Raw genomic sequence first — 22,853 nt, 5'->3', positions numbered from 1 at the left:
CATGATGTAGAATTGATATAAAAATTGATTTTAAAGTTTTGTAAACTAATCTGTACTAATACTTTTGTTGCTATATATTACATATACATCAGTTACATTTGAAGTTGAAGTAGAGTTAATTCAAAAACTTTGAAACGATTATTTTTAAAAGAAAATTAACTTTGAAATAATTGTTAAATTTTATTGGATATTCTGTGTAGGCTTCACATTCAGATAACAAAAAACAGATTATTCCTGAAATATGTATAGAAGCGAAAAACTAGAATATAAATTAGTATATGTACATAACAACTACCTATGTGATTGTAGAATTCCATCAAAATTGAACTTTTTACTGATTGAAATATAAAATATTCATTTGTAGTAACCCTTATACATACGATTTTTTGTTTGATTTTTCTTTGGTGCTTCATCTAACTGATAATCATCAATCCTATACGCAATCGTTATTTGCATAAATATTAATGACTTTCCGTGACATACACACAATATAAACTGAAGTACGAACGCTACACGTTCAGAGCCATTGTCAAGTACATCATAATATCGATTTCAACAACTAATCGTAAAAAATGTATCGCAGTTATATGATGGTTATACGTAAGTACTTACTTATGTACTTAAACCTCCTTAACTTACTTTTAAATCAAGTATTAGGACACATAATTTCATATTAAAACATGTTTGGTTATGTAATTATATTGATCTTTATATAAATACATTTTTATCATCAATTGGTATTGCTAGGTTATATATGTGTTTGTATAGTAAGCAACCACTCAGTTTAGATTAGATTAGAATTAAGTTTCTTAACTTAGCTGATCTGAATTTCTTAACTCTAATTCTACGAATAATAGTTTCAATTCATATTCTATACCTTTTTCAATGCTGCTGATAGCCAATTGAGGGTTGATATAGGTTAGTCAAGCAATATTTATTTTGTTATGTTACTGATATTATGTTTCATTCATACAATAATTGTAGTACAATGACATTTCAAACAAAATTTTGATGTCTAATATCTGTAAAATTATATTTTATTTAAATTTGAATATGTATGTTAATTAAATAAAATGCTATTCACATTATATTCGCTGATATTATTATATACTTATAATTTAATACAGGGCCGAGTTTACAAATTTTGCGGGACTTGAATACACATTCAAATCCTACACTTAAATTTTACAACGAAGAATTATTTATTTACAAATGCTGTTATATATTATATATTTTATATAAGCAATTTTTTAAACAAATCCAAGTAATATTTTTTCTCATGCATGTAGTATTTTAAATGGTCTTTAGAGTAAGGACAAGTAATGATGTTTTGGTTTAACAAGTAATATTCAATACAACGAACTGATTACAATATTGTCGTACGTCTTATTATCATACTCGGTTCTCAACTTCCCAATTGACACTCTCCGGCTCCTCCACTCACACTCTCCGGCTTCTGCACTCACTCTCTCTGACTTCTCAACTAACACTGTACGATTTCCCAACTAATACCCCCTGGGCTAGCATCCCTTTGTCTTTTCTTAGCCCCACCACGCATGTGTTCCGCGAAGGACCGTGGCCAGGGTCACGTAGGCCTTTTCTACAAAACTATTCACTTGAAGGACCGACGACACATTGGTGGACCCGACGGCGTCTCGGCTCTTGCGACATTGTTTATGGTTAACTAGACATTTTTCTTAGGCCCTTTTCCACGATACTACGATATCTTTTTTACATAAATTCTTTTCATTGTCTTAATGTTTAGATAGAATAAATAACTATACTGACTGTGGTTGTTATTATTTAAAAAATAGTTTTAAATAAATATCCGAAAAATTAACAAAATTTATAACGAATAGCATATTCTTTAAGAACGATGTTTTTTACTATCTATCTTTCTACATAATATTTAAATTTCACTAGAAGAAATATGTATTCAAGTCGACAGAAATCTTTCGAAAAAATGTTACTAATTAATTACTTATGTATGTAGACAAATCACATTCACAATCAAAACCGACCTCTTAAAGCATATGAGTTGTAGAAAGTTTAACTACATATATATATGTCGGGTTATTGTTAGGATTTCGGGCGCGCGATGATTCTTCGTTAAAATTTGCCATCGTGATGTTCAATAAAGGTTGTATTTACATAAATTAATATTTCTTTACAAAGTTTAGTAAATAATTAGTTTAACGGTTAACTTGTATAACAAACAATAAGTATAACGAATGCTTTTGACAATATTCTTGGGTTCTGTAACGAATCCACGGTCAACGGGAAACTCTTTGTACGTTTTAATATATTTGATAGCACGCTGACACGTTTACTCAGGCGCAGGGTTTCTCTTAGACTGACTCCAAGACGATGACAGTAAATTCTCCAAGGAGATTGCAAAATAAAAGACAGATACAGTTACATATGTCAAATACATATCGATCGGGAATATCAACAAATTCCCAAGCACCGTAACTAGGCAGTTTCGCGTAAACCAGCATTGCTCCTGATCAAAACTTGATTGTTTATACAGCGTGTCCCTCAACATCGGTACCTCCTCTGTAAGACATTTCGTTCATCGCATGACCGTGGCTACGTTCGGCGACCAGTTATGTCACCTCGAGCCCAAGTATTGGGGAATCTTCCTAAAGAAAGGCCCGATGTCCCTACATCTCCGACATATATATACTGCCATTAATTTTAATCCTATTGCTTATTAACAGTTTAATCTTTTTAAGAATTGAATCCATGTATATCAAGCGAAGTGATTTGTCACTGTCTGATCAAGCCATTAAGGACCATATACATGTATAGTTTTAAAGCTAACATGTATTCTGTATTCGTTATACAGCAGTACATATTATATTGAAAAAAGAATGATTTTAGATATAGTTGCAAGAAAACTAATATTAATTTGAATAAGACCAAATATTTATAAATGTAAATTAATTATACAGAATCAACACACTGTAAATTACGTTTCAACTATTTTAATTATATCTTTTTTTAAATATAAATTTAAGTAGTCCGACCTAAAACGACGCGCTTTAATCATTGAAATAAACACTGTTGAAGTTTACTTTAATAACACCCTACATGTCCTCCATCTCAAATTGGTGACCCCGACGTGATCTGCATTGAGAAGAGGTGCACGTGTAGCGCGACTTAAACAGTGTTTCCGTGAATCAAGAGTCTTCGAAATGACTAGCACCAACGGGGCTGAACCCACGACGAACACGAACGGCAACGTAAACACGGTGAGTACACCGCTCCGTATACCGGAGTTCTGGTCGCACGATGTAATGCTGTGGTTCTTGATGCTAGAATCACACTTCGAGGCTGCACGCATTACCAGCGACAGGGCAAAATACCACGCCACCGTCGTGAATCTTACAGAACGGTATATACAGTTAGTCCGGAACATACTGTTTGACCCACCGGAGACGGGGCGGTACGAATATCTGAAAAAGGAATTTATTAAAAGAGTGGCTGACTCGGATTCCACCAGAGCGCGAAAGCTGCTAGAGGGCGAACATATGGGAGATAGGACGCCGTCCCAGTTCTACCGGGACCTGAAGAAACTCGCCACAGTCTCAACACCCGATGACTTCGTCGTCACACTCTGGAGGAGCCGGTTTACGTGCAGCGAGTCCTGGACATTACGGAAGAGGCGAAAGTTGAAACTCTGACCCGGATAGTCGATCGGGTACACGAGATCTGTCCTGGAACGGGACAGATTGTCGCGGTCAGCGCAGAAAGAACGGTAACGGACAGCGAACGACAAAACCGCGTTTTGGACACGGTGGAAGACAGGCTAAACCAAATGCAGGCGCAAATTAACGTGCTGAGCTTCGACAGCCGGCACCGTCCACGACCACGCTCGTCTCACGTAAAACCGACACTTGGATTGTAAGGGAAAAGAAGGCTGAGTCGTAACTCAACTTTTAATTTTCTTTCATCGAACTTTTATTATAAATTTAACACTTACAAGAATAGATTGACACTGAACCGGAAGAAGGGGTTGTACAACAACAAGAGCTAGAACAAGAACCGCCTGAGCGGGTTGAAGTCTCGGCTTATATATTTTTTTGGTTTTAGGATGTTGAGGGGGCTCGGTGTAGGTTATGATGTGGAAAAGTGTCCGAAGGTCGGGGGTCGATGTCTTATCTATGATGTGGACTAAGATGTGTCATAGCTTCTGTGTAGGCTATGATGATAAGATGGTGATGTGTCCAAAGGAGTCCGAAGCTCGGCGATTGATATCCTATCTTTGATGCGGGTTGATATGTGATTGATGTCACACTCGAGACGCCGCCGTTTACATTCCCGAGAAAGGAAGCAGTAAAGGGGTCTCTTACTATCACAAGACCTTACCTACCTACCGCGCAAGGAAGTGCCGTGTCCCTTGCAGCTGGAACCAGGGACACGAAATCAGACGTCCCTAAACGCGGTGTGCAACGACAGCTCCGTATCCCGCCGCATTTTCGTGACAGACATTCGAGTATCTCCTTCCTCGTGGACACCGTCGCCGACTTATGCGTGTACCCGCGCAATAAACTACGCGAAACCGCGAACAAAGACGAACGCGAACTGTTCACGGCTAACGGGACGCGCATCGTGACTTACGGCACCATCCTAGTGTCTCTTGACCTGTCTCTTCGACAGGCTTTCAAATGGCGTTTCGTAACGGACGTTAACATGCCTATTATCACGTCGGAGACACAAGAAGTCACGAAAACCGATAGATCGCCGGTGATCTCCTCGTGTCGCAATTCGAACGTTTCACGAATAAGGTGAAGGAATTGAACTTTGTATAAAATGATGGAAATTTTATTGTAAAAATCCAACAGAGTGACGGTTCAGAGTGTTACAACAAAATAATGTCTAGAGCGCTAATTTAGGAGAGTTTTATATTGAAGTTTTAGTCCCTTTGGAGGGGTTATCGTCGGATGTGTCTCAGAGGCGGCTATTCCATCACTGTCCGGCGACTATTTCGATAGCTGTGGCACGCAGTTCTGCCTGAGCAGCCGACCTAAACGGACGTGCGAAACAGTGCTTCAGTGAAAATGTGACAAGAGGGAAGAGAAAGCGGTAACATAAATGCCCATCGCCAAATGGTGGAACATGCAGATTCTACCAATAAAAATAACAAATAAAGGTGAAACATACTTTATGAATAGAGCCACAGGTTCTACCAACAATAGGCAACCAATAAACGAAGAACACGAAAATACAGAAACAAACGAAACAAACATGGAAATATCACAAGACAATGACGGGGACAACGAACTAACACACCACGCAGAAAGCTGGACGGTGGCAACTTTCAGCAAAAAACTGCAGGAAAGCTACAGTAGCAGATAAAAAACAATGGCTGCAGAATATCACGCTTCGTAATTCATTTAGCGCACTGCCAGAAGAGACAGTAACAGACCCAACTGAAAAACCAACAACCCGTATTGCTAAACCACCACCAATATACATCGATGCTAAAATAATAGACCCTTTCATTGAACTGCTAAACAACACGGCAGGAAAAGATAACTACATTATTAAACAGATAAAAGTAGACCAGGTGAAAGTGCAAACCAACATCCCAGACACATTCAGAAAAGTGACGAAATCACTAAAGGAGAAAAATGCAGGGTATCACATCTATCAGCTCAAAGCCGACAAAAGTTACAAAATAGTAATTAGCGGATTACACCTAAAAACAAATACCGACAACATAAGCAAAGAATTAGCAAAAACTGGACACCAGGTAAGATCAATAAACAACATAACCAGATACGATACTAAACAGCCATTACCGCTATTTCTAATTGAGCTAGAACTTAAAAACAACAATAAAGATATATTCGAAATCAAAAAAGTTCTAAACACAATAGTAACAGTAGAGCCATCTAGATATAAAAAAGATATCCCGCAATGCATAAGGTGTCAGCAATACGGACACACTAAAAACTATTGCAATAGAACCCCGGCATGCGTTAAATGCGCAAAAAATCATCTTACGATACACTGCCCATCCACGGGAAAAATAGAGGAGGTTAAATGTTACAACTGCAACGGAAACCACCCAGCCAGCTATAAAGGGTGTGAAGTCAGGAAACAATTACAACGCAAACTGTTTTCGCCGCTACGAAACAGGACATACACTAACATACAAGTGCAACAGGACAGCACAAAATCCGAGAAAACACCAAATACACAGCACGCAATAAACACTAACCACATCAGCACCGACACCTTTGGTAGTCGAAGCTAAGTGCAAGTAATCAGCCAATCGCCACCCTCTGACAACCAATATCACAACAGCAGCAACGACACTGCAGAAATTAAGGAACTTCTCAAACAATCCATTAAGAACACCGAAATGCTAACCAGAATGATAGGCGAACAAAACGCAGTTCTCAGACAGCAAACGCAACAAATCACAGTCATGCTACAACTGCTTACAAACGTGCTAAGCAAAAGATAAAAACGGACACGTTGAAAATAGCAGCCTGGAACTCAAACGGCCTATAACAACGGGCCCTTGAAATTAAAACATTCATATACAATAACAATATAGACATACTACTTGTCTCAGAAACACACTTCACTACAAAAAGCTACATGAAAATACCATACTACACCATATATGATACCAAACACCCCTCAGGAAAAGCGCACGGAGGGACAGCAGTGATAGTCAGAAACGATATCAAACATTATCTACACAGCCAAGTTAATAAGAAATATTTACAAGCAACCACCGTTACAGTTCAAACTAGCAGCAACTACTTCCAGTTGTCAGCAGTATATGTGCCTCCACGACACAAAATAACATCACAAATGTGGGAAGAATACTTCCAGGACCTAAGGGACAAGTACATCGCAGCGGGAGACTACAACTCAAAGCACACGCTATGGGGATCAAGAAACACTACACCTCGAGGCAGAACTCTGGAAAAATACATTAGAAATAATAACCTCAATATATTATATTATCCACAGGAACGCTGACATACTGACCGACTGACCTGAACAAAAAACCAGATCTACTGGACTTTGCAGTTACAAGGGGACTAAACACAAGCAAACTAAAAATAACATCCAACCTCGAGCTTAGCTCCGATCATACATCCATAATAATTGAATACAGAAACAAACCAATACTTTATAGCAAACCAGAAACACTATGCAATAAAACCACCAAATGGTAAACTTTTAAAGGAATAATTGAAAGCAAAATAAACTGCAACATACCGTTGAAAACCCTTGAACACATAGAACAGGCAGTAGCAACATTGACAGCAACTCAAGTTTGCTGGTGAGTGCCGAAGCGTGCAGACGTGTGTCCAGTGCCCTGTGAAGTTCACAAAACAACACGTGACGCCCATCTGTCGAAACCGAATCTAACAAACCTAGCCAAGTGTTTGCAAACGTTCTTTTTTTTTTTTTATTTATTAAAATATTTATAATCAATTCTCGTTGAGAATTTTCAGTAACTTCATTTGGCGCGATACAATGACATGGCTTATAATAGTTTTATATTGTTGGTTCTAGTAGGATCTAAGGATTTAATCTAAAGGGTATTTTCTTTTTAGTCTGCGGATCTGGTTCGTCGTGTCTAGTAGTTGGGTGACTAATGGGTTGTGGTGGTTGTTGACTCTTGCGTTATATCTGCTTCTGGACTTGTGTATTTCATCTTTGACTGTAGGTATCTTGAGGTCGCGGTGGATTGTTTCGTTGGTAACATACCAGGGTGCATTTATTAGGGATCTTAGCGTTTTCGATTGGAAGCGTTGGAGTATTTCGATGTTGGATTCCGTAGGTCCAGACAGGTTTTATTACGGTCTTACAGAGCTTAATTTTGTTCTGCGTGCTTAGGTTGGAGCGACGGCCAATGAGCCAATAAAATTTTTTGGGTTTGTCCTTGAGTTGTTTAGATTTGTCTTCGATATGTTGTTTCCATGTTAATCTCCTGTCCAGAGTCATGTCCAGGTATCTGACTGTGTCCTTGTTAGGAATTGTTATATTATTAATGGAGACCTGTGGGCAGGTTTGTTTTTGCAGCGTGAAGGTTACATGTGTGGATTTTTTTCATTAATTTTGAAGCCCCATTTATGGAACCACTTTTCCATTGAGTCGAGACCTCGCTGGAGAGTGGATGAGGCAATTATCGGGTTGGCGTGGGACGCTAATAGCGCTGTGCCGTCAGCAAATGTTGCTATAGTTATTTCTGTTGATATTGGTAAATCGGCAGTGTAGATGGAGAACAGGAGGGGTCCGAGGACACTACCTTGGGGTATGCCCGCTTCTATTGGGAAAGTTGTGGTAATGGCGTCTACGTATTTAACCATGAATTGTCTTTTGGTTAGATAGGACTTTAGGATGGAGTAGTAAGTGTGTGGTAGGACTTTTTTAAGTTTGTAAAGAAGCCCTTCATGCCATACTTTGTCGAATGCCTGTTGAATATCAAGGAATACCGCTTGAGTGGAAGATCTTCCCTCTGTGATGAACATCGCTGCGTAACCGGACAGGGAGATCTCCCTTTTTGACTTTAGCAACGCGTTTTCTTCTTTGTTGTTGTTATTATTAATTATTGTTTACCTGGAATTGTTCCCTTATAGCTCGCTGTGACACGCGCGGTTGGCTAATATAAGTGTTAATTCGCTACACGAACTTTCCCATCCTGGGATACGCGCTATGCAAAATTTGGTGACGATGCGTTTCGAAATGGTTTATGGCACCGGAATACGATTACCGGCAGAGTTTTTTTTTACCGCGACTCAGCAAGTGAACTTAGAATACGCCAACCAAGTAAAAAAACAGATCAAAAAAATCACACCACAACTGATCGTACAATATGGCACGAAGAAAATTTTCATCTCCCGCGAACTCGCGTCATCACCATACATATTCTTGCGTAACGACGCCGTCAGGAATCCCTTACAACCACCTTACGATGGGCCATATAAGGTGATACCGGAGATAAAAATTTTATAATAGAAATCAACAACGAAAACACAACAGTTTCCATAGACAACGGAAACTCGCTTTTGTAGTACCCGACGACATCGAGCACTAACAACCTCAGGAAAATCTATGAGCGGGCAGTTCGGAGCGAAGAAAATTAAAGAAATAGTTACATCACGCACGCAGATAGGAAAGTTCGCTTTCTTGAGAGATTCCAGGCAGGTTATAGATAAGTCAATAGAATAAGCTTAGCATGTAAAATCTATCTGCAACAACCATTGTAAAACAAGAAAAAAACGTTACCACTGATGTAGCGGTCCATGGCCGTAGAGAAAATTCCAGGGTTAAAGCGCATGTATTGGCCGCATGGACTGCGAAACGTCCGAGCCCGAAACGACGTCGAAAAGAATAAACTCTGGGACTTAGTAAAAAGTGCGTGAGCTTGCGAGGAAAATTTATTGTTTTACCGTCTACGAGTTTTTCCATCCTCATTTCGGAAGAAAACTTTCTCTTCGGAGGACCTCGGCATATATGAAGGAAAACGAGGAAAAGTTCGAGAGTGAGTATCGAGTCAGTATCTGATCAGTATCGATATCACGTGAGCTCGACGTTACGTAGTCCGATTTAAAACGATGCACACTAGTCATCGAAATAAACACTGATGAAGTTAAAGTACCGAGTAATTTAATAACACCCTACACGTTCTCCACCTCATGTTATTATATTCATGATAGTTTATGTGCGAAACAGTCAAAGATATTTACTTAATGTTTCCCTAATTTCAAGTTAAATATTAAATTTTATTTCTCTATCTTTTTTTTATTATCGTATCTTTATTTGCACCTTTCGTATGTATAATAAAATATTGTATAAATTTCTTATAAGTTTTGCATAAAAATTAGAATAATTGCAAAAATAAACAAAATTGCAATGCAATTCAGACAGTGTATATATCAATTTAAAAAACGTATATTTTATACACTTACATACTAACAATATAATAGAAGTATGTTATCGTACTATAATGGATAGATAATGATGTTATATCGAATACACATGTGATATACTTAGCAGCTTTACGTAGTAAGCTTCATAATACCTACTTCTATATAAATTATATATTGCTTAAAAAAATCAATTATTTAATACATGTAAATAAATAACATACAAATTAATTTGAATTTATGCATCAAGTATAATTTGTATAAAATGGTACTTATACAAATTTTTAAATAAAATACATCAAACTTAAATATTTTGTTCATAAGAATTTTTAATAATTTTATGTTTTAGGTTAAATCATAAATAGCCCGCGTATTTTTATGTATTTATAAGAAACTTGAAAGTGTAAAATCGCACAGAATGCACATAATATGAAAAAATATATAAAATATCCAAAGTATAGTGCTTTTTACAGTACTTGGTAATTCAAATAATTTTCTACCGTTCTATTTTTCTAATTATTTTCTCAAAAATATGACGAATAATGAACAAATTTTAATAAAGTTGATACGTTATATGTCAAACCTATATGTAGATGAAGTAATGCTATATTTTTAATTTTTGCACATTGTGTACAGTGCCATCTGTAGCAAGCGTAAGTGTGTTATGATTTAGGCACGCAAACATCTGACATTTCTGTCAAAATCTTTTATTCGTATACGTTAATCGACGTAGGTACGAAGACAGTGTCTAGTGAAAAGTTCATCCTAAAAATGTTTATTGGAAGATAGCATTGAACAAAATGAACAAAAATATGAACTCACCGTCTAAACTTACGGAGTTCGCTCCGTTAAGTCCTGAAGAAAGCCAACCTGTTGTAGCTTCTTTATTTTCCAAATTTTTTAACTTTACTAAAGGTAAGATGTTTAATTATTGTATTACAATATATTTTCTTCAGTATTACAACTTGGAATAACTTAATTTACTTGTGGCTTACATTTTAGTATGTATAAATACGAGCTAAAGAATGAATATTTAAATTAACAATTAATATATATATATATAATACATGCTTAATTTTTAGGTTCACAAAATGTTGATGATTCTACAATCTCTTCTACTACCAATGAAGAACAAAGCTCATCTGATTCTGAATCTTGGAAACAGTCAGAGAGTACTGAAAAATCACCTGAAGATGACAGTTCAAGTATGATGAACTTTCCATTAGATACTCGTGAAGGAAGAAGTTTACCAAATGTATTAAAACGTATTAGTAATATTGTAGCTTTGAAAAGTAGTGTAAGTAACGAAACATGCCTTAAGAATATTAAGCAGTATAAATTATTTGAATTACTAATGATATTAATATTGTTAATTTAATATAGAACTTACGCTCGTACAAAGATTCTCAATTAAGAAGCTATTGGATGCCAGATAGTGTAAGCAAGCAGTGTTATGAATGTGGTGAACGATTTACAACTTTTCGTAGAAGACATCATTGCCGTGTTTGTGGACAAATATTCTGTTCAAAATGTTGCTCTGATCAGATTCCTGGAAAAGTTATGGGATGCACTGGTATATAAATGATAAATGGTTATTTTTTATTGTATTTATTTGCACTTGATAATAATAATCTTTTTGTAATAGGTGATCTCAGAGTGTGTACATATTGTTGCAAAGTAGTTTTATCTTATTTACAATCATCAGACATGAGAAGCGATCTATCAGCAGATTTAAAGGCATTGCAAGAAGACCTGCAAGTTAAATATGGAAATAATTCACCACCTGTCACACAGAAATGTTCAAATGAATCAGTAGAAGATGAAAGTTCAATCTATAGGAAACCAAGTGTAGGGTATATGGAAGAAAAATATGCTATTGGACGGTATATTTTTAGTTGTCTCTAGCTAATGTCTCTAGTGTATCTAGCTAAATGTTATAATTTAATATGATTTAAGATTTGTGAAATATGATTTTCAGGCCAACAACTAGTTACTTAACATCACAGGAACGTTCTATCGTCTTACAGAATTCAGCCTCTTTGAGAATGATTTATGAAGAATTATTTAGATCCAGTCAAGCAATTATCTTACAAACACATAGAGTTAGACTAAAAAGTTATCATAATTGCTTTCTGGCCAATGAATTAGTAAATTGGATGATAGCACAAAATAAAGCAGCTACTCGGTAAAGCTAAAACAGATATAAGAGAAAGTATAATAGAAAGAACAATGATTACTGAAATGTAATATTTTATAGAGTGCAAGCTACTGCTATAGGCCAGGCATTGCTGGAAGCTGGTTTCATAGAACCAGTAGTTGCTGATAATATATTTAGTGATACAGCAACTATATTTAAGCCAGTCAAATTATCGAATATGCAAAGCATGGATTTGTTAATTGAGACTCAAAATACCTGTGATGCTCAAGAACCAGCATGGGTAAAAACTATCCCACAACATGATTCAACAACTGGTAATATGAAATATTTATATAAACTATTTTGTACATATAAAATTGTTAACACATGTAAATTTTAGATTCAGAAAGTGAAACAAAACCTTCGAATTCAGTCCAACAAACAACTGGACGTTTACCATCATCTAGTTCAAGTTTTTATTTGGATTTAAACTTGGAAGCATCTACTGTTACATTAAAAAGACCTACATCGGAAGACTTAACTACAATTTCTGTAAATAGTAGTGATGGTATAATTGAACAGAAGGAAGTCACAGTAAAATCACATAAATGTAATTTTAAGATTGCTGATGATCTTTTAAATGATACACTACAAGTACAAGAATTTAAAGAAAAGAATGGTTGGCATAAACCAACAAATTTGCGAACTGTGTTTGGAGAACTACATGCATATGAATGTCTAACGTGAGTATCAAATATATATTAACAACGATAATAACATTTATATTTAAATATACTTAATTATAGATCTGCGTACAAGCAACATGAAGATTCACTAATTAAGCAACTTCTTAATAAAGAAGGTTTATCACAAAGTTGGTCAGAAGTAATACTCCCCATCGCCCATCAAATTATTGATTTTGTTAGACCAGATTTAAATCATAATGTGGATGATTTGGATATTCGACAATATGTACAAATAAAGAAATGTCCTGGCGGAAGTAGAGATGATTGTGAAATTGTGCCTGGTGTAGTTTGTACAAAAAATGTTGCACACAGAGGAATGAACGCAATGATAGCTCATCCAAAAATTTTATTACTTCAGTGTGGACTCATGTATCAACGCGTAGAAGGAAAATTATTAAGTTTAGAACCTGTGATGTTACAAGTATGAAGAAAAATTTAATAATACTATTATTTTCACATCATAAATATATCAGAAAAACATTGTTTTGTAGGAAAACGAATATTTGGGTCACACAGTTGCTAGGATTACGGCACTCGGACCAGATGTTGTACTAGTACATCGTTCTGTTTCAAGATTAGCACAAGATAGACTCAGAGAATGTGGAGTAACACTTGTTTTGAATGTAAAACTCAGTGTTCTTGAAAGGATTGCACGGTGTACAGGTGCTAATATCGTGAATACTATTGATGCACACATAAGTGCAAGGTATATGCTTGGTACATGTAAAAAATTTTATTTGCGAAACTTTTCGAATGATAAAAGTGAGTAATAAAACATTACAATTTTTTTCTCTATTAAATTTTTCTTTAGTAAACTAAACCTTAATATCTTATTTCCTTTTTTTTAGATGGTATTAAAACGTTAATGTACTTTGAGGGATGTGCAAATCCACATTTAGGAGCTACAATCTTGTTACGAGGTGGTTCTCAAACAGAATTAAAAAAAGTAAAGAATGTAACTTCAATGATGATCTTTGCTGCTTATTCTTGGCGTCTCGAAAAGTCATTTCTTATGGATGAATTTGCAAGACCACCATCGCCTAAAGATAATCCATTTTTGGATGAAACGTGCAAAGATTTCAAAGACTTTCAAGAAACCAATAAAATATTACATGCTAAAGCTAGTGAAGAAAATGATTTGTTATTGGGTCATTGCAAAGAATATACAGAAAGTCAGGAAATTTTAAAGGTATCAGAAGTTCAAGAAGATTCTGGAAGTGTATCAAGTGATAAACTATGTCTAGAAATAGAACTTTCATTAAATGAAGGTACACCAATAAAAGACATAGTTTCATATCAGACTGAGAATATGTTGCCTTCAAACTCCATTAAACAAATATCTTCTATATTATCTGAAGATATTGATCCTTATGATACTTTAAAATTATTTAAGCCCAAAACAAAATCTTCTGTAATTGATGAAAAAGCTGCAGGGAATTGCCTAACAAGTAAAACAAACAATGATAATTTAAATAATAGTTCCGATCTTGATATAGATGGCAAACAAGATACAAATAGTACAGTGGAATTATTTGGTGGAAAGAAAACGATGAAAGTAAATAAAAATATTAAAGAAGAAATTGAAAAATCAAAAATAAAAGATAAAGTTGCCTCAGAAGAAAAACGTATTTATGGTGAATCTATTAGCGATCGTAGTGATCCTCTTCATCAATACTTAAATGAAGATGAAGAAGATGTCTTTAGTCAAACTAGTCCAAATGGACAACATTTGAGCGTTGCCGATTTACCATTATTAAATAAATTTAAGAAAGCATTAGAAGGCACTATATTAAGCGTATCGCCTTATTTAAAATTTTCTGTTCCTTATTTAGAAACTGAGACAGGAAGAAATTGCATATTGCGAAGTTTTTTCCCGAGAGAAATTTTTTATTCTGTACAATTTATGGATAAAGTAAAAGAAATTAAAACGGGTAATGTATTTATAGAACAGTCTGTAACTGAAAACCCATTAGTGAATTTAAAATTAAAACCACAACATCCATTCGTTCAAGCGAGATTAACTACAGATGTGGATAGCCGAAAGGTACAAGCTTTATTAGCCAATTTTAGAGCATGTGGTAGTCGCTTATATCCAACGAATAATGTTTTATCGGATAAACAAATTCCGATACAATCAGAAGTAACTGAACAACCTCCTATGTGGCCCGATTGTTTAGATCCTGCTAGTCATCAACGTTTATCTGTGTTATTTTGTAGTTTCTCACATACTGGTAATAATGATACACCAGCATTTTGCGTAAATCCTTGGGTAGTTAATATGGATTTATATGGAAGAAATGATATTGCGCTTGGACGTTTCTTGGAACGTTATTGTTTAACATCTGAATATAAATGTCCTGCTCAAGCATGTCGAGCACAAATCGCTCATCATATCCGACGGTTTGCACACGACGGTGGATGTATATATATTAGTTTAAGTGAAATGAGCACCGATCCATTTTCTCAAGAGAATGCAAATCAAATTTTAATGTGGAGCAAGTGTATGAAATGTAAAAGCGTTTCACCAGTAGTTCCAATGTCGGATGATACTTGGTCTTTATCTTTTGCAAAGTATTTGGAACTACGGTTTCATGGAAGCGCGTACACCAGACGCGGAACAGATACTTGTCAACACTCACTTCATCATGATCATTATCAATATTTCACAAAGAAAAATATGTTAGCTGTGTTTAAATACACAAAAATATCGCAATGGGAGATTTCACTTCCACCTCCGGTGATAAATATTATGTATGATCCAAAACAACATGCAGATGTGATAGAAGAGATGAAAAGTATAGCATTGAAAGGAGACGAAGTTTTTTCTTGTATACGAGAAAAATTGACAACTTTACAAACTGATATAGATATTTTAAATGCTGTTAAACAGCAGCTATCTAAGGATCAACAGTATTTCAAAAATAAAATTGAAGAAATTCAATTGAAATTGACGTCCCCCACTTTGGAGAACAAAAAACTTGAAGGAAAAGTATCTGAAAAGCAAGTTCAAGCTCTAATGTTTAGAATTGAAGATGGAATAGTAATTCTCAAACGAATAATATCAGAAGTTGTATTTACTTGGAATGCAAACATCTTGGAAATGTCCGTTAAAAAGAAGGATGAAAGACCAAGACGATTTACTGAACGATCGTTAACGACTGGAAGTAATAGTATAATTGATACAGATGGATATATAACAGAAGATACTGCATCAGAATCGCAGTTAGAAGATTTAAGTCCTATGTCAGCGGATTATAATGCTGTTGATGCCATTGCTGCTGCACAAAATGACTTACAAGGAATGGAAGGTTTAGAAAATTCAGACAACGAAGTCTTAGAAAATAATAATCCTGAAGACATTGTTATTATTCAAGAATCTCCAAAAATGCATCAAAGATCACATTCTGATGTTTTACCTATTACTTTTGATGACATGCCAGATAAAAAGAAAAAGAAAAAGACTATTCTATCACAACTATTACCTTCTGTTCCTGTTACTCAGCCGATAGTAAATCCTTTAGGGACTTTAGAACATCATTTACTTCCTCTTGGGTTTGTTGATTATATTAAAACATTTCTATATATTTAGTATGTTAGAAAATAATTATACATAATTAGTTAATATTCTAAAATATATTTGTTTTACAGATCAGTCGTACCTATAGTGGTATATGAATCAGAGCCTTCATCTATAATCGCATATGCACTAGATTCACACGACTATAAACATGTACTTCAGGAATTAATGCGTACGACGAAAGGACCTGATTTAAATCCCAGTCCCTTGAATAAGCGTAAATTCCCCGAAAATAAAGAGAATCTTCCTGATGTGAACCAATCTGGAGAATTTAAGCGGCCATCTGTTTTGTCATTTTTCCGAGGAAATAGTCCAAATCCTGCAAGTCCCTTAGACTGTGATAAAACTATTTCAAATACGGATTCTAGCATACAAAATCCATCAACGACAACAGACACGGATGAGGACAAGAAAACAACAAAACAGCAAAATTACATCGAAGTTCAATTTAACGATGCAACGACAAATTTCTATTGTAGAATATATTTCGCTGCACAATTTGCTGCTTTTAGAGAAAATGTTTTACCGTGTGGAGAGGATGGTTTTACAAGAAGTTTATGTCGAAGTGTACAATGGGCTGCAAGAGGTGGAAAAAGCGGAAGCAGTTTCTGCAAAAGTCGAGGTATAATATTATATGAATATACGTATTTTGAATATACGTAATATACGTATTTCGAGGTATAATATTATATGAATATATGTTTACGTTACGTAAAAAAGTACGAAATAAACTGCCCTATGTATTAATTTTCTTGGTCGATACATTATTTGTTACAGACGATAGGTTTATTATAAAAGAGATGTCTAGACTAGAAATGCAAATATTTATTGATTTTGCACCAAATTACTTTTCCTATATGGAAAAATGTCAACAGACTAAGCAGCCGACATTGTTAGGAAAGATAGTCGGCGTTTACAGAGTATCTTTTAAAAACAATACAACAAATGCAGCACTTCGAACTAGTGTATTAGTGATGGAAAACTTATTTTACAAGAGAACGATAACAGACAAATTTGATTTGAAGGGATCAGTGAGAAATCGCCTTGTAAATCCTGATGATACATGTCACGAAGGAGAACTTGTATTGCTCGATGAAAATTTATTGAATAGTAAGTGATGTTGTGCTAATATTATTTTATATAGATATACGTATAAAAATTTCTCAGTCAAATACATATAGGATATATTTCTAGTGAGCTGCGATTCGCCGCTCTATATTAGATCACATTCCAAAGCGGTTTTAAATAGAGCTATTGAACAAGACACAAAATTCCTGGCTGATAATTCTGTGATGGATTATTCGCTATTAGTAGGTTTAGAACCAAATTCAGATGAACTCGTCCTAGGTATAATAGGTAAGTTTAGAGAATTATGAATGTAATATTTCTAGATACAAGATATCTTGGAACTATTATTATAATTACAGATTATATACGAACGTTTACTTGGGACAAGAAGTTAGAAACAATGGTGAAGAAAACGGGCATACTAGGTGGCCAGGGAAAATTGCCAACAATAATATCACCAGAAGAATATCGAGCTCGTTTCATAGCTGCTATGCACCGATATTTCTTACCTGTACCGGACAGGTGGTCTGGTTTAGGTAGAGGAGTAGAAACATGATAAATATGACTTTCATATAGTGAGATTTCCAATTTTTCACAAATACTGTATACTAAACATATTGTATATATATTTTCTATGCAGCTGACATAAATGTAACAAACAGTGTTGCATATAAAGATACGTAATTGGATGTTAATAATTTATAGAATTTTGTTTTTACTAGTCGACATTACGATATTTTGTAATGGAAAAGTGATAAAAATATGTTACCATTATTATAACGAAAAGTCTCATTGTACAGTTTTAATCTCATAATTTATATAGCGATGTAACATTCAAATTATGTCGCTTGTATTTGAATTTATTAATATATTGGTCATTGTATTACATGTACATAAGACGTTAATATTAAAATTTCCAAGCGAATTGTCTTTCCAAGTTTGAAGCACAAAGGGCGTGAATGAGAATTACGTAAAATTATATAAAAGTCTATGAAAGCACCATTATTAATGTTTTATTTAGATTAATTTTCAAAATTATGTACATAAACATTATTTATTATTATTGATAATCAAATAAACAATAATAATAATTTTAGTAATAATAAGAGTTTCATAACATAATAGTATTTTCATAATAGTTTAGATCAGTGTTTCAAAATTTCTATGTATTTAAAATGAACAAAATTAAAAAAAAAAAAATATCTTGTCATACCAATACACAATTTTAATATACCGGCTATATTTTATGATCAGGTCACAGAAGAAAAATATAATAACGTATAAACTATAATACATTATACGACACTGATCTATACGTTACAAACACAAAAAAAAGACATTAAAGCGTATACCTTACAGAAAAACATCTCATACTCAATTTTCGTATAACATCATTTCTACCATATTTACATAAATGAATGCATAATGATGAAGCTGCAGCGAAACTCGAATATTTGAACTATTCCATCTTTAAAAATTAGATTATACTGATCATAATGTCCCTTGTATCTTTCGAGACTATGACTTCATTAATTACTGTAAGTAAGAAATCTGGCTGATGTATTTCAATATTCTATATATTTATTCAGAGAGGGATAATAAAATGTCTTTCATTTGTTTGAAACTAAATACGAATCTACGATAGTAGATGCATTGCGCGTTTAAGTAAACTATTGTGAGAAAAAGATTGTTCGGAGCGAAACTAAACTTTAGATATACGTCATCGATTACCGATACCTATGTAAGAATGATTGATTGAAATGGAAAACAGTTTTATTATATACTGGTTAGGTAAATTACAATAAGCTGTTGTACAAGAATTTCTGCGAATAACACGAACTCTAGGATCAAATCATTAAACATGTGAAGTAGTACGAAAGTCCTATTTGTATTCCTATTTATAAATTCAATTGACGATGAAACAGCTCAGCTAATATGGCTCCACTGCCTTTTTCCTCGTAGAACAAAAATGACCTACACTGGATATACTATCTGAGCAAGTGATATTCTCGTGTAAACGACGTTTTAAGAAATGTATACATATATAATTCTTCGAGTAACTTTACATAAATACTTAGTGGACATTACATAATCAGTAAATTCCTTTTTACAATTTTTTACATAATAATTCGTCGTAATTTCGCATTCATTATAATATTAGCCTCGTGTTTCTATCCATTGCTCTTGTCGCGTTGAGCATGAACAATTCTTTTTTTTTTCTTTTTCAACCTTTCGTTAGTCATTTTATATTATTACTATCATTATAAAACAATGTCGACTATGATCGGATTTTACATAAAAGTCTTTGTATTAAATTCGATCGTCGTCAAAAACAAAACGGACGACAAGAAATACGAGTACAATAACCTTTTCTCAACTCATAGTCAATCGGAATCGAATTACATTCACGATGTATCTTGTTCGACTACCAAAGAAAGAGAAAAAAAGGAGAAAGAAAAGGAAATAAAATAAACATAAACTAACATTCATCGCTAAGCGCTATCCAGTGCCGGCAATTTTTTGTACTATGGTGTGGAAGTGGTATTCGATTTCTCATTGACTTCCGCGGCCCACGAACCGCAAATGTTTCCTATCTAGCCGCGAGTCTGTAGATCGAGAAACAACAAGGAAGATACTCGGGACGGTGGAGGAGGCTTCTCGCTATTCATTTACATCAAGCGGCATTCTGGACGCATACTAATTTCATAAACGCTAAGGAGAGTATCGCTGTCTTTCATAACCATAGGAACTACCGTCCCAGCAGCACGTTTGGAAAGGAAATGAGAAAGAAAAAAATAAAAAATAGTCTTTGCAACTTCCGTTCTCGTGTTCTTCCTTCTTCTCCGTGTTTTCTTTTTCCCTTCTTTCTTCCCCCTTCCCCCCTCTCTTACTCGTATCACCAGAATAATCCGACGGAAGAAGAGAAGAGCTTTTTTTTGTTTCTTTTCGAGAGGTCCTGAAGAGGCTCGATCGTGATCGACGTGTTGTGTTTCGATGTACACCATATATATGTATATATATATATATGTATATATCAAAGAATAACAAGAATAAACGAGGGTCGTATCGGCTACTCTAGAGATCCACGTACGTATATCGTGCAATTCAATGAGGATAGAGATGAGGATTCCTTTCTATTAGAGACAGAGGGAGATCTTGTTTTCTTCTAGAGACGTGCACGTCCTAAATGATTAATCTGCGTTTTTCTTTCTTTGCGCATGAGATTTTTTGTTTGTTTTCTTTGCAGAAAAATCATGCGTCCTTCTTCTAGGGATGAGGAGATACGAGCGCGTGAATCTCAGCTAATAAATCGCTTTCGAGGTTACGCAGCGTGTAACACTGGCGAGTCAGTCGATCTTTTATAAACCATTGCCTCCTGTTTTTAAACACCGTTTACGTGCACATCGTGCGACCTCGGGATCTTGCGCACGGGCCGCCGAATCGCAAGTCTCTTTTATCTCTGCGGCTCGCCTAGGCCCAATTGTTGACTTTGCGTTTGCTGTTGCGTGTTCCCGGTCACGCTACACCGTCCTCCGTGGTGTTGCGCCGCCATCCCCATCTGCATCGAGTTCTGATGCAATCCATTTTGGCTCGGCGACATTCCTGCAATCGAAGAACCAATTTACCATTTACACTTCCAATTTAACTCAAATTTCTCTATATAACGTATACATGTATATATATATATATATATATATATATATATATATATAAACACATATGTATATACATAAAATTTTTTTATGGTGAGTAATTAAATACTTTCACGAGCCACTGTACATTTCTAGATCGGTTTCAAATTTTATCAATACAATAATCATGATAATCGTGTCTCATAACGGTACTAACAAAATTTTATGTATATAATACATTCAATTATGTGTACACATACAATTTTTGTGTAGTGAGTAATTAAATACTTTCATGAGCTACTGTGCATCTTCAGATTGGATTCAAATGCTATCAATATGGTAATCACGATAGTCGTGTCTCATTACAGTGCTAATGAAATTATGAGTTAATGCTATGAAATAAAAAAAAAGATATGCACTTGCATATAAAAGAATGTGCTATTTTGCGTAGCACATGCAATAGACATATATGTTTTCTGTGATAAGTGTTTAAATACTTCCAGGGACCGGTATATATACACGTGCAATATACATGTACATGTATTTTTACGTATGCTAAAGCGAAATGGCACTACTACAACGAACAAGATTCTAGAACTAATTAGTCCATTCTAGCTATAGCACATTTCGCTGTATTTTCTTTTGTAACATGTCGTGAGTATTTCTCACTGCGATTCTTTCGAGAAAAGGTATAGAATGCCTAGGAAATCGCTGTTCTAGGAGCTCGCTAATTTTTCTTCACTGTTTATGAGAATGTCTCGCGTTAAAAATAACGGAGAGTTTGACTCATTAAACGCTGTCTGGAACGCGCAATGAAAATATTCAAAGAACATTCGCCAATTAAGAACCACCGTTGCGTCTATCCAATATATCATCTGTCATTCTTTTTTGATCAATTTACACGATTAAAGTCTATTACATTTTTTGTAATCTTCCGATTCCTATAAGCACCTGTTCAAAGATTTCATCTCTTTATTTATTCTATGACGTAAATTCCAACAATTTGCTTCAGATTTTTTCGTTATTGTCTCTTTCTCTAGCCAAGCTTCTCGATGATATGAAATTCGAAGAGATTGAAATATTTAGAGGAAAATAATAAAAATTTCTTTAATATTTCTAATTTGCATAGCGGACTTCTGTGAAGTATCCGTTTTTTTCTTTTTCTTTTACGAAGTTGAAACAATACGTAAGTTACGTTCTTTATACCTTGCGATAACGTTACGCGTTTCCGCAACTTTTTTTCGTTATTTTACTACTTGGCCCTTAATGGATTAAAGAAAGGCGATAAAGATATTTGTGGATTTGATGGACTTGGAGTAAAAAAAAACCTCAGTCAGCGAAGTTCCGCGAATCAATTGTTTTCAAACAGACAATAATTTATCGCATCCTGATAAATTGCTGCTCTTAATTAATAGCGCATGGAATAATTTTTACGAGCCCTTAAATAAATTATCTTCGAAATAAATAATCGAGTCATGGAAAATGATAATACTTTGTTTTTACGAAAAGGATGAAGCACGAAAAGCATGCGATCTCCGTGACTGAAATAAATAAGTGTAATTTATGTTATTCAGATTATGTTAGAGATTTGCAAATTTCTCAATTACTTTATAATAAATTACTTTATGTAAATTGTAATATGTGCTGTAGTAAACGTACAGCGAGCAGGGAAGGTATTCGTACAATTTAAATGAAAAGATGACGGAGGATAAATATACAAGAAAGCGATAAATAGAAAAATGCAAAGAAATAATAAATAAAAAAATATACAAAAATAAAAAAAGATAA

General features: G+C 34.7%; 2 protein-coding genes across 3 annotated transcripts in view; one reads left to right on the top strand and one right to left on the bottom strand.

Moving 5' to 3' along the window:
• Positions 1–10,563: 10,563 nt before the first annotated feature.
• Positions 10,564–18,683, top strand: LOC126928210 (1-phosphatidylinositol 3-phosphate 5-kinase). The gene is made up of 14 exons (XM_050744039.1): positions 10,564–10,820; positions 10,988–11,202; positions 11,289–11,478; positions 11,551–11,788; positions 11,884–12,090; positions 12,163–12,377; positions 12,443–12,785; positions 12,849–13,209; positions 13,280–13,550; positions 13,637–16,340; positions 16,437–16,987; positions 17,143–17,475; positions 17,560–17,721; positions 17,793–18,683. Exons 1-14 carry the CDS (start codon positions 10,706–10,708, stop codon positions 17,987–17,989), a joined length of 6,102 nt encoding a protein of 2,033 aa, XP_050599996.1. The 5' UTR covers positions 10,564–10,705; the 3' UTR covers positions 17,990–18,683.
• The window catches only part of LOC126928219 (UBA-like domain-containing protein 2), an 83,042-nt gene continuing 78,613 nt past the window's right edge, over positions 18,425–22,853 (bottom strand). The window contains exon 4 of one of the 2 annotated variants that reach the window (XM_050744045.1): positions 18,425–21,036. In XM_050744045.1, coding sequence (XP_050600002.1) covers positions 20,888–21,036 — 149 coding nt within the window. In that variant the 3' untranslated portion in view covers positions 18,425–20,887. The remainder of the gene's footprint in view (positions 21,037–22,853) is intronic. The other variant, XM_050744052.1, reaches the window with a different exon arrangement.

Source organism: Bombus affinis, chromosome 2 (assembly GCF_024516045.1).
Source record: "Bombus affinis isolate iyBomAffi1 chromosome 2, iyBomAffi1.2, whole genome shotgun sequence".
Lineage (NCBI taxonomy): Eukaryota > Metazoa > Arthropoda > Insecta > Hymenoptera > Apidae > Bombus > Bombus affinis.
This window is presented reverse-complemented; position numbering and strand designations above follow the sequence as displayed.

What these genes read in the sequence shown, in the direction of transcription:
- LOC126928210 (XM_050744039.1), top strand. Translation starts at nt 10,706, where the DNA reads ATGAACAAAAATATGAACTCACCGTCTAAACTTACGGAGTTCGCTCCG. An exon ending in AAAAGTTATGGGATGCACTG is followed by an intron (nt 11,479 to 11,550) that starts GTATATAAATGA and finishes TTTTTGTAATAG; the next exon opens with GTGATCTCAGAGTGTGTACA. An exon ending in CGATGAAAATTTATTGAATA is followed by an intron (nt 17,476 to 17,559) that starts GTAAGTGATGTT and finishes ATATATTTCTAG; the next exon opens with TGAGCTGCGATTCGCCGCTC.